The sequence below is a fragment of the Arachis ipaensis genome, chromosome B9 (assembly GCF_059453495.1).
Source record: "Arachis ipaensis isolate K30076 ecotype BB chromosome B9, ASM5945349v1, whole genome shotgun sequence".
Classification (NCBI taxonomy): Eukaryota; Viridiplantae; Streptophyta; class Magnoliopsida; order Fabales; family Fabaceae; genus Arachis; species Arachis ipaensis.
The window spans coordinates 30,697,954-30,710,868 of NC_142444.1; the positions used below are offsets into that span (position 1 = coordinate 30,697,954).

General features: G+C 38.8%; 1 protein-coding gene across 1 annotated transcript in view; it reads right to left on the minus strand.

Annotated features, from left to right (window-relative positions):
* LOC107615294 (2-alkenal reductase (NADP(+)-dependent)-like) overlaps nucleotides 1-12,915 on the minus strand; it is an 89,975-nt gene that overhangs the window by 53,132 nt on the left and 23,928 nt on the right. The window contains exon 5 of the mRNA XM_021111828.2: nucleotides 10,940-10,955. Coding sequence (XP_020967487.1) covers nucleotides 10,940-10,955 — 16 coding nt within the window. The remainder of the gene's footprint in view (nucleotides 1-10,939; nucleotides 10,956-12,915) is intronic.

A 12,915-nucleotide genomic window follows, 5' to 3' on the forward strand; every position in this document is an offset into this window, starting at 1 on the left:
ACATTTTGGAAGCTCCTTGTCAAGGTGGTTTATACTTGTACTCATCCTTGAACTTCCACCAATGCTTGGATTTCAAGTAAGCTCCAAATCTTAAAATTGATGGTACCAAGCTTCGGTGAAGTTCCGCACAAGCTAAGGGCTCCTAAAATTGATCTTCATATTTGTCCGAATCCCAAATCTTATTTCCACACCCATCTTCTAATTGGTCATCATTGTTCCATCCGGGTGGTAAGCACATAGAATTCTCCTCCTAGACCCATACAATTTAGCACTCTTCCAACCATGGGACCTATGCCTTGAGGGTTCAACCCTAATGAGCCTAACATTGTTTTTCCAACCACTACACAATTCTCTCCTACTCTTGACTCCACAAAGAGCTCTAAGTTGCCCATCCGTCTCAAGCAAACCATATTCAAGTGAAAAAGTAAAGCTTAGGGATAAGAATTTTACCCACTTGAATGTCATGTTGGATGGTGGCTTAGGAAGGGGTGGTTCCAATGATCTTGCAAGTTCCACTCCCTTGTGCTCTTCCTTGACTACCTCCACCTCTTGGAAAGCTTCTTCAATTTCAATTCCTTGCTCACCAACTTCTTCTTTACACCCCTCATTGCTCAAACCATGTGTCGGAGGTTGTGCACGATCCTCCTTGTCATCAATTTCATAACACAATGAGGGAGGTTCATCAATTCCAAAAGACACATTGGTTGGTGTGGAATTATCTTCAATGATGGAGCTTGCTTCTTGCTTAACCTCTTCCTCTTGGTATCTTCCTTCCAATTCAATCTCTTCTTCATTGTTTGCCAAGGTTATGGGAGGTAAGGTATCTTCTTCTTTAATCTCTATGTCAAGCCCAATGGGAGAGGATTTAATTGTGGATAGAAACTCATTGATGATTGAATCCATCTCTTGATCAACCTCTTCAAAGTCTCCAACCATGACATACCTTGGAGGTTGTACACCCTCCTCAACATCAATATCAAGCTTCTTGGAAGAGGGCTCTCTACTTCTACATCCCCATGGACTTCCAACATCTCCTAGGTCTTCAACCACTTCTTCCGGCTCAATTGTCCCAACTTTCTCCCCTTGTGGCAATCCTTGCTTTAACTCCTCTTTTTCTCTTTGAAGCTCCAAATTCTCCTTCTCATTGTTCTCTTCAACTAATCCTCCACATTTAGCAATAAGGGTGTCTTGGATAGTTGAGCGCATTGATGCCAATTGGCTTATCACTTCGGTTAAGCTAGCCACCACTTCTCCTTGCTCTTGGCAACGAATTAAAAGTTCTTATTGTTCTTGCATTAGGGGTTAGAGAGATTGGTCCAATGAAGGTGGTGGTAGAAGAGAGGGTTCATTGTTTGGGAGGAAGGGTTCATAATTGGAAGGTAGTTCATCTTGGTAAGGGTATGGATATGGTGTATATGGAGGTGATTCTTGGGAGTAGTTATGTTGGAATTATTGTGGTTCTATGTATGGCTCATATGACTCATAAGGTGGTTGGTATGATGGATATGGATTGGGGTCATATGGAGGTATTTGGTGGTATGGAGCTTGTGAGTAAGGTGGTTCAAAATTATGTTGGGGAAGTGGTTAAAAGGCATATGGTGGTGGTTGTTGACAACCACAATGAGAGTCACCACATCCATTAGGTTGATATGCATTAAGAGTGGAATTATACCTATAAGGAACCGGATGTTGTTGCCAAGAAGGGTGATCAATTCCTTGAGGCTCCTCCCATCTTTGATTGTTCCATCCTTGATGCATGTTGTCATTGTAGTTCCCATTTCCTACAACATAATTTGAGCCAAACTCATAGCCAAAGGGGTGAGAATTCATAGTGAAAAAGGGAAACAAAGGCTAACAAAATAAGCAACAAAGTCCTAAACCAAACAAAAACTAACAAACAAGCAAAAAGCAAACATATTCACATATTCACAATAGCCAATAATATAACACCATCGCAATTTTCCGGCAACGACTCCAAAAATTTGAAGAGAAAGATGTTTGACGGTTCGGAATTTCACACAAAATAATTCCGTTGATAGTATAGTCCAAACTGAAAATCAATCCTCAAATCAAATTATAAAAGATTGGTTGTCACAAGTACAAACCCCAATAAAAATTAACCGAAGTATTTAAACCTCGGGTCGTCTCACAAGAAATTTCAATGAAGTGCTCAATTATTGGCTATGAAGGAACAAGGGGGTTTGATTTGGTAAAAGGGAAAGAAAATAAATGACAAGAAAAGTAAAGAAAACAATTAAAGAAAGTAATTAATAAAGAGAGACATTCATGGCAAGGATTGAGAATATAGGCTTTCTATCCTAGTCACTAATCATAACAGTGATTAACAAGAATTTATCTTATTTCGTCATCTCCAATGTTGGAAGAAGGTGTAAAGTTATCTTCCATGAGAGAAAGTCAAATAAGACTAGTTAATCTCAATCCAAAAATCCTAATCAACTCACTAATGGAATTAGTAAGAGATTAAAGTCAATGGAAATAATATTAACTAACAACTCTAGATCACCAATCTAAATTGGGTATTAATGACTCAAGATTGCCCAATTTCTCTTTCCAAGCCAAGAATGCTCAAAAAGCTACTCTAACATCCAACCGAGCATTTTGTCAAATACTTGGAAGGCATAAAAGGTAAGCCTGGCAAATGGCAAGAAATAGTAAAATCTACAACTACCTAATACAAAGAATCAACAATAACAACTCAAATTAACAATAAAAGAACATCAAACATCAAATTACATTAAAAGGGATCCAAATCCAACAAGAGTTCATCAACATAAAAGAGGCATAAAAGGGAAATTAACAAGAAAACTAAGAAAAACAAAGATGTAAGAACAAGAAATTGTAAAGGAAATAAGATGAAAACAAGAAATTGAACCTAGATCTAAGATGCAAAATAAACCTAAGAACCCTAATTCTAGAGAGAAGAGGGAGCTTCTCTCTCTAGAAAACTAACCTACATGATGCTATCCTACAACTAAGTGCTCCCCCTTTATCCAATCTTCAATTCTGCATGAAATAGTCCCTGGAATCAGTTGGATTTGGGTCTGGAAAGCTTAGAAATCGCCCTCAACATTTTCACTTTAATGAGATCACGTGCCCGCTGTGACGCGTACGCATGGGCCACACGTACGTGTCATCTGGCATTTTCCTTCTCACGCGTACACGTCGACTGGACAACCTCATCCTCACGCGTGCGCATCTGTCATGCATGTGCATCGATGTATGCACTCGAAATCCTTGTTTTTCCGTGAATTCTCCACTTTGCAAGCTTTTCTCTTCCATTCTTCCATCCAATACTTGCCTTATGAACCTAAAATCACTTAACAAACACATCAAGGAATCGAATGGAATTAAAGTCTATTAAATTAGCAAGCCCTAAAAAGCATATTTTCACACCTAAGCACAAATTTAGGGAGAATTAGAAAACTATGCTATTTCATTGAATAAATGTGAGAAAAGTTGATAAAATTCCCTAAATTCAGCACAAGATAAACCACAAAATTGGGGTTTATCAGATTGCTTATTACTCCAAATACAGTCGTACCCTGGAAGAGATCAAGCGTTCTGTTGTCCAAACAATCCCTGCTGTTGAGGGTTCTCCAAAGAAAACTCAGAAAAGAAAGGCCGAAGCTACATCTTCCTCACGCCAACCGTTAAGGAAAAGTCGACGAACACCTTCAAAGACTTCCAGGAAGGTAACTACATTCATACACTCATTCTTTATCTGAGACTCTTCGATAACTACATTTACTTGCAACTCTTTTAATTTCAATCTTTCTTTAGTTACAGTTGCAACCGTCAAGTGAAAGTTCTAATGAAAGTGAGCCATCTATCCAGAATATTCTTGCTGTAACCTCACAGTCGGAGGATACAATTGATTCAGATTCGGGCTCTCAATTAGTTCGAAGAACAAGACCTATTTCGGTAATATTATATCATTTTCACATATACTTCCATTTAGTCAAAATATATCTCAACTTACTGTACCTTGCATCTCAGCCTGTCACTGCTGCTCAATCAATCACATCATCTCTGGCACCTGACCAGCCACATCAACAACAACAACAAGACTTAGGACAAACCACATCTCACTCATCAATCCAAGCCACAGAGTCTGTTCAGCCTCTTCAAGTCACTTTTCCAATTCCGACTGGAACGCAGGTAGTTGACTTAACAAAGGAGCATACCCCTCATTCCCCAACACAAACTTTGATTGTTGGACATGTTTCTCCAACAAACTAGGCTAATACTTTTACCGGATTTCAGGTGGCCCCTGATTCGGATTCTCCCTCTCGAGTTGCTAAAACTGTTGTTCCCAATTCGGATTCTCCATCTTGAGTTCTGGAAACTCTCCCTTCTCTACAACGAACCTCCAGTCCTCCCAAATAAGCTGCACTTCAAACTTTCCCTGGTCAGGGATCTGGAGGTTTGGGTGTTTCTACCTTATCTACAAATGCCAGCCTGGTTAACCTGGTCACTATTTTGAACCAAGCTATTCAAGAAGATAAGGTACTTCTTTTTAGTCCTGTACTCATTGGTCCTTCTACATCTGGTCCTTCATCTGAATTGAATGTTAATGCTCGAGAACAACTTCTGTCACTTCTCAAGCTCCTGGACCATCCACCCATTGAGTGGACCAATAATGTAGCCCTGAACAAACTTTTGTTTGATCTTTTAAGTTTGTCTCTTGAACTCTATGTCCCATCCTCATACTCTGCCATAGTCAAACAATTCATACAAATTGCCAACAGGAGCGTAACTACCCAAGAAAAACTACAAGAGATCAAGGGTATAGTGGCTCAAATTAGAACTGAATCCGAAAGCTATGCTACAACTCTACAGCCAATCAAGGTTTCCCATGAAGAATTCGATTTAAGAATCTCTCAGGCCCTCTCCATTCAAGCTCACTATGATAATGAAGAGAGAAAACTTGAAGCAGAATTGGCTCAGATCAATGAAAGATTGGCGAAAATTCAGAAGAGGAGGGCAGATATAGCTACACCTTTAGCCACCGTCCAGCATGAACGACAACAACTTGTGCAAGAAATCGTTTCTATTGAGACCAAACAAGAAGAATGTGAGAAACAACTTGACGAAGCCCAATATGAAGAATTCGGACATGCTGAGACACTTTCAGCTCTAAACAATGAAAGGGTAAAGCTACGCTCATACTTGGGAGAGCTTATGGCGCCTTACATTTCTTCACCTTAGACTTCAGTACTTGTAATAGTTTTCTTTATTTTCAGACTTACGCATTTTAATCTTAATTTAGCAAACAGTGATATTGCTTCAAATACTTCCTATTTATCGAATTGATTATATTTTCGGATTCGATATCTTTGATTCGATATGCATTTCCCGAATATAATCCTATCACTTGGAAAGGGCCCTCCCAAGTATGGGACCATTTGCCAAGAATTCTTGATTTCTTTTTCATTGGCAAAATAACTTTTAAAACCAACTCACCTATACTGAAGTATTTCTCCTTTATTCGACGATTATAATTTCGAGCGACACTTTCTTTTTGTCGAATCATGTTTTCAAGCGCCAATATTCGCTCTGAGTCTAATTCATTCAACTCATCAAATATTGCATTCCAATAATCATCGACTGGCAAATCATTCTGTCTTGACACCCTCAAAGTGTTAAGATTGATCTCCAATGGCAACATAGCATCATGGCCATACACCAATTTATAGTGTGACGTACCTGTCGACCCTCTTGGTGAATTTTGATAAGCCCATAGTACTTGACTTAACGTTTCATGCCAAGTTCGAGGTCTATTTGCAATATGTTTTTTAATCAAACTTATCAGAATTTTATTTGCTGCCTCAACTTGCCCATTAGCCTGTGCATAGTAGGGGGTTGAAGTAACCATATTGATATTCCTCGAAACTGCAAAATTCTTAATTCGCTGACAAGTGAACATAGCCCCTTGATCAGTGCTCAATGTTTGAGGAATCCCAAATCGATGGATTATATGTTCCTCAATAAAATCTATTATTTCATTTTGCCCAACTTCTATTAAAGGAACTGCTTCGACCCACTTTGTAAAATAATCAATTGCTACCAGAATAAATTTATGATGTTTTGATGAAGGAGGATGAATCAATCCAATTAGATCCAAAGCTCAACCCCCTGGCCATGGCTTTATAATTGAATGCAACTCAAATGCTGGGATCTGTTGTATCGATCCATGCTTTTGGCATTCTAGACACGCCTTTGCATATTCAATACAATCCTTGATCATGGATGGCCAATATACGTGATTTCGATATAGCACCCATTTCATCTTCCTCCCAGCCTGATGAGCACCACATATCCCTTTATGGACTTCACCTAAAGTAATGTCTTTATCATCTTGACTTAGACATCTCGATAGACTTCCATCGATTTCTTTCTTATACAACTCATCAGCTATCAAGACAAAATGCATTGCTCACAATTTTACCTTTATATCGACTGGGATACTGTGATTATTTAAATATCCAAAAATAGGCTTCCTCCAATAATTATCTTCCCATTCACCTATACACAAAGCTTCCCTTTCATTCGCAGGCATCAAAATTTGATTTGGCTAGTTTTTTTACAGTTTCTGGGCCAATTCTACATCTCGAAGCAATTTGGGCTAATTCATTAGCGATCTCATTATGAATTCTTAGGATATGAACTAAAGAAACTTTTCAAAAAGCGGTTGACAATTCCCAAGCCGTTGCCAAATATTTTTGCAACTTCTCATTATTACATTTGAATTCCTTCGATAATTGTTTCAGGACTAACTGGGAATCCCCTAGGATTTGGACTTCCAAATCCCCTTTCCAATCAATATTTCAAGCCCAAAATCAAAGCTTCATACTCTGTCACATTATTCGAGCGAGGATATTTTAACTTGAACAGGAATTCTGATGGAATCCCCTTTGGTGAGATAATAAGAATTTCAACCCCTGCACCATCTTTGTGCTTCGATCCATCAAAATATAACTTCCAATAATCGACTTTAATGTCGAGTACATTTGCCCCCTGGTCATTCAGATTATTCGAATTATCAACTAAAAAAATCTGCAATGACCTGACCTTTCACAGCCTTGGTAGGGACATATTGTAAATCTAATTCTGTCAAAGCTAACATCCACTTTCCTAATCGACCTCGTAACAATGGAAAACTCAACATATATTTGATGAGATCAGTTTGTGCTATAACCTTTACTGATTTAGCCACCATGTAGCATTTTAATTTCATGCACATATAGTATAGGGATAAACACAATTTTTCTATTGGGGAATACCTTATTTCAATATCGGTCAAAACACGACTAAGGTAATAAACTATCCGTTCTTGCCCATTTTCATCATCTTGGACTAGCATACACCCAATTGTGTTTGCGGATGCTGCGATATACAGTTTCAAGGGCTCTTGAGGATGAACATTCACCATTATTGGAGCCTTAGATAAATAAGTCTTGATTGACTCAAATGCCTGTTGATGCTCATGAGTCAATTCGAACTGTGAATCATTCTTTAGTTTCACTAAAGGAGTAAACACCCTGGTTCGATCAAAAAGATTCGAAATGAACCTTCGAAGATAATTAATTTCCCCAAGAATAATTGCAATTCTTTTTTCGATTTCGGCGAAGACAATGCCAATATTGCATCAGCCTTGCTCTTATTGATAGTAATCCCTTTCTTATGAACAACAAAACCTAAGAAGTTCCCAGCCGATACACCAAAAGCACATTTCAAAGGATTCATTTTTAACCCCTTTTTCCGCATTGTAACAAATGCTTTCCTTAAGTGATCAATATGTTGATTCACCGAAATCGAATTGACCATAACATCATTAATATACACCTCCATAAATCTCCCAATATACTCATGGAATATAGAATTCATTGCTTGCTGGTAAGTTGCACCAGTATTTTTCAAACCGAAGGGTATAACTACTCACTCATAAGTGCCTAATGTCCTTGGACAATGAAATGCAATTTTGGACACGCCATCTTCTGTAATGAAGATTTGATTATATCCTGAATAACCATCCATAAAACTTAGAATTTTGTTTTTCGCTGCAGAATCGATCAACATATCTGCGATTGGCATAAAATACTCATTCTTCGAAGTAACATTATTCAAGTCTCTAAAATCAATGCACACCGTTAACTTTCCATTTTTCTTCATTACGGGAACAATATTCGAAACCCATTCAACATAACGTGCAGCTCGAATAAACTTTGCTTTAATCAACCGTTCTATTTCTTCCTTAATCTTTTGATTGATTTCTGGAGCAAAACGACAAGGAGTTTGCTTCACAGGTCGAGCATTTGGTTTCAATGCTAATCGATGTTCTACAAGAGAATGATCGAGACCAGGCATCTCATGATAATCCCAAGCAATACAATCTTTAAATTCATGTAAAAGATAGAAAAGTTCAGTTCGAATAGGATCTACAAGATCTTTACAAATATAAGTAATTTGGACATCGTCAAGAGACCCCAAATTAATTTCTTCTAAAGGATCTTGAGATTCAAATCCTTTTAAATGATCCTCATCTTTTACTGAATATTTTTCGAACCCAAAGGTTCTAAATCATAGATGCAATGAAAAGAAAAATCAACAGATTCATTAGGAATAACATGAACTTGATCATGTGCCTAATTAACATCAACTTTATTTTCAACCCAATGGACTTCTACTATTAGATCAGCAGTTCGTCTAACACTATCATTAGCATTACACATTGAAGAAAAACTTAAGCCATGACTAAACTCGATTGTAGACATCGAGCTGTTGCTACTAAGAGAAGAAATTACATTCCTAAATTATTCCACTTCATCAGAAGAACCACCTTTATTTTCTACAAAAGAAAAACTACTTAAATAATCATTAAAGTTACCAGGTAATCCGAGACATCTTGAACACGGTCCATGGAGCAATGCCTCGGATCCCTTAAGATGAACAATCCCAGCCAGTTAGGGTCACATTCAGATGTGGATGTCGCAACTTCACTGTTAAACCTTCTGAAGACAAGTAGCAACCCTCGCAGTTATAAGAATTCAACGCCCTGTCAACATTTAACGACTTCAGTTTTGGGTTATATACCCTGAAATCGACATGTAGCTGTTCAACATATAGATTCGAATATGTCTTAACAACTTCAGGCTTGCCATCCTTTGTCCAAAGGAGGACACTGATGAGCGGATAATTTATACGCTTTTTGGCATTATTTTTAGGTAGTTTTTAGTATGATTAATTAGTTTTTACTAAGTTTTTATTAGTTTTTAAGCAAAATTCACATTTCTAGACTTTACTATGAGTTTGTGTATTTTTCTGTGATTTCAGGTATTTTCTGGCACAAATTGAGGGACCTAAGCAAAAATCTGATTCAGAGGCTGAAAAAGGACTGCAGATGCTGTTGGATTCTGACCTCCCTGCACTCAAAATGGATTTTCTGGAGCTACATAAATCCAATTGGCACGCTCTTAATTGCGTTAGAAAGTAGACATCCTGGGCTTTCCATTAGTATATAATAGTCCATACTTTTCTCGAGTTTTGACGATGCAAACTGGCGTTTAAACGCCAACTTCCAGCCCTATTCTGGCGTTAAACGCCAGAACTAAGTTACAAGCTGGAGTTAAACGCCCAAACTGGCACCAAAGCTAGCGTTTAACTCCAAGAAAAGTCTCTTCATGTGAAAGCTTCAATGCTCAGCCCAAGCACACACCAAGTGGGCCCGGAAGTGGATTTCTGCATCATTTACTCATTTCTGTAAACCCTAGTTACTAGTTTAGTATAAAAACTACTTTTAGGGATTTATTTTATATCTTTGGATGTTTAGTTCTTAGACCTACATCTTTTCATATTGTACACGTTTGGAGGCTGGCTTCACAGCCATGCCTAGACCTTTCACTTATATATTTTCAACGGTGGAGTTTCTACACCCCATAGATTAAGGTGTGGAGCTCTGCTGTTCTTCATGAATTAATGCAAAGTACTATTATTTTTCTATTCAATTCAAGCTTATTCTTATTCCAAGATATTCACTCGCACTTCAACCTGATGAATGTGATGACCCGTGAAACTCATCATCATTCTCACCTATGAACGCGTGCCTGACAACCACTTCAGTTCTATCTGCAATAGCTTGAGTGTGTATCTCTTGGCCTCCATTCCAAAAGATCGGAGTCTTCGTGGTATAAGCTAGAATCAATTGGCAGCATTCTTGAGATCCGGAAATTCTAAACCTTGTCTGTGGTATTCCGAGTAGGATCTGGATGGGATGACTGTGACGAGCTTCAAACTGGCACCATTCTGGGTGTTAAACGCCAGAAACAGGCACCAGACTAGCGTTTAACGCCAGAACAGAGCACCAAGTTGGCGTTAAACGCCAAGAAAGGGAGAAAAGCTGGCGTTAAACGCCAGAAACAAGCAGCAACCTGGCGTTTAACGCCAGAATTGCACTCTAAGGGAATTTTTGCACGCCTCAATGGAGCAGGGATGCTAAGTCCTTGACCCCTCAGGATCTGTGGACCCCATAAGATCCCTACCTACCCCACCTCTTCTTCTCTCTTCTTCACACATTTTCATAACACTCTTCCCCAAATACCCTTCACCAATCACCTCATTCACTTTTTCCCAAAACACCACCCACCTTCAAATTCAAAACTCTTTTTTTCCCCCAAACCCAACCCCAAATACACGAACCTAACCCTCCCCCCACTCCTATATGTACCCCTCATCACTCCTTCAATATCACACATCACAAACACCTTATACCCCCTTGACCGAACTCACCCTTACCCTCCATCTCCTCCATTTTCTTCTTCTTCTCCTTCATTCTTTCTTCTTTGCTCGAGGGCGAGCAAACACTTTAAGTTTGGTGTGGTAAAAGCATTGCTTTTTGTTTTTCCATAACTATTTATGGCACCTAAGGCTGGAGAAACCTCTAGAAAGAGGAAAGGGAAGGCAATTGCTTCCACCTCTGAGTCATGGGAGATGGAGAAATTCATCTCAAAGGTCCATCAAGACCACTTCTATGAAGTTGTGGCCAAGAAGGTGATCCCTGAGGTCCCTTTCAAGCTCAAAAGGAGTGAGTATCCGGAGATCCGACATGAGATCAAAAGAAGAGGATGGGAAGTTCTCTCCAATCCTATTCAACAAGTCAAAATCTTAATGGTTCAAGAGTTCTATGCAAACGCATGGATCACTAAGAACCATGATCAAAGTATGAACCCGAATCCAAAGAATTGGCTTACAATAGTTCGGGGGAAATACCTAGATTTCAGTCCGAAAAATGTAAGATTGGCATTCAACTTGCCAATGATGCAAGAAAACGCACGCCCCTACACTAGAAGGGTCAACTTTGATCAAAGGTTGGACCAAGTCCTCATGGACATATGTGTGGAAGGAGCTCAATGGAAAATTGACTCAAGAGGCAAGCCGGTTCAATTGAGAAGGCATGACCTTAAGCCTGTGGCTAGAGGATGGTTGGAGTTCATCCAACGCTCAATCATTCCCACTAGCAACCGGTCTGAAGTTACTATAGATCGGGCCATCATGATCCATAGTATCATGATTGGGGAGGAAGTGGAAGTTCATGAGATTATACCTCAAGAACTCTATAAGGTGGCTAACAAGTCTTCCATTTTGGCAAGATTAGCCTTTCCTCACCTCATTTACCACCTCTACAATTCGGCTGAGATTGTCATAGAGGGAGGCATCCTCATTGAAGAGGACAAGCCCATCACTAAAAAGAGGATGGAGCAAACAAGAGAACCCACTCATGGACCTCAACAAGAGCATGAGGAAATTCCTCATCATGAAATCCCTGAGATGCCTCAAGGGATGCACTTCCCTCCATAAAACTATTGGGAGCAAATTAACACCTCTCTAGGAGAATTAAGTTCCAACATGGGACAACTAAGGGTGGAACACCAAGAGCATTCCATCCTCCTTCATGAAATTAGAGAAGACCAAAGAGCCATGAGGGAGGAGCAACAAAGGCAAGAAAGAGACATAGAGAAACTCAAGAGCACCATTGGTTCTTCAAGAGAAAGAAGACGCCACCCTCACTAAGGTGGACCCATTCCTTAATCTCCTGGTCTATTTATTTTTCTGTTTTTGGTTTTGAACCTGATGTTTTATCTATGTTTTGTGTCTTTATTACATGATCATTAGTATCTTAGTGTCTATGCCTTAAAGCTATGAATGTCCTATGAATCTATCACCGTTCTTAAATAAAAAAATGTTTTTAATTACAAAAGAACAAGAAGTACATGATTTCGAATTCATCCTTGAAATTAGTTTAATTATTTTGATGTGGTGACAATACTTTTTATTTTCTGAATGAATGCTTGAACAGTGCATATTTTTGAAATTGTTGTTTATGAATGTTAAAACTGTTGGCTCTTGAAAGAATGATGGAAAAGGAGAAATGTTATTGATAATCTGAAAAACCATAAAATTGATTCTTGAAGCAAGAAAAAGCAGTGAATACAAAGCTTGCAGAAAAAATGGCGAAAAATAAAAGAAAAAGAAAGAAAAAGAAAAAGCAAGCAGAAAAAGCCAGTAACCCTTTAAACCAAAAGGCAAGGAAAAAATAAAAAGGATCCAAGGCTTTGAGCATTAATGGATAGAAGGGCCTAAAGGAATAAAATCCTGGCCTAAGCGGCTAAACAAAGCTGTCCCTAACCATGTGCTTGTGGCGTGAATGTGTCAAGTAAAAAGCTTGAGATTGAGCGGTTAAAGTCGTGATCCAAAGCAAAAAAAAGTGTGCTTAAGAACCATGGACACCTCTAATTGGGGACTCTAGCAAAGCTGAGTCACAATCTGAAAAGGTTCACTCAGTTATGTGTCTGTGGCATTTATGTATCCGGTGGTAATACTGGAAAATAAAGTGCTTAG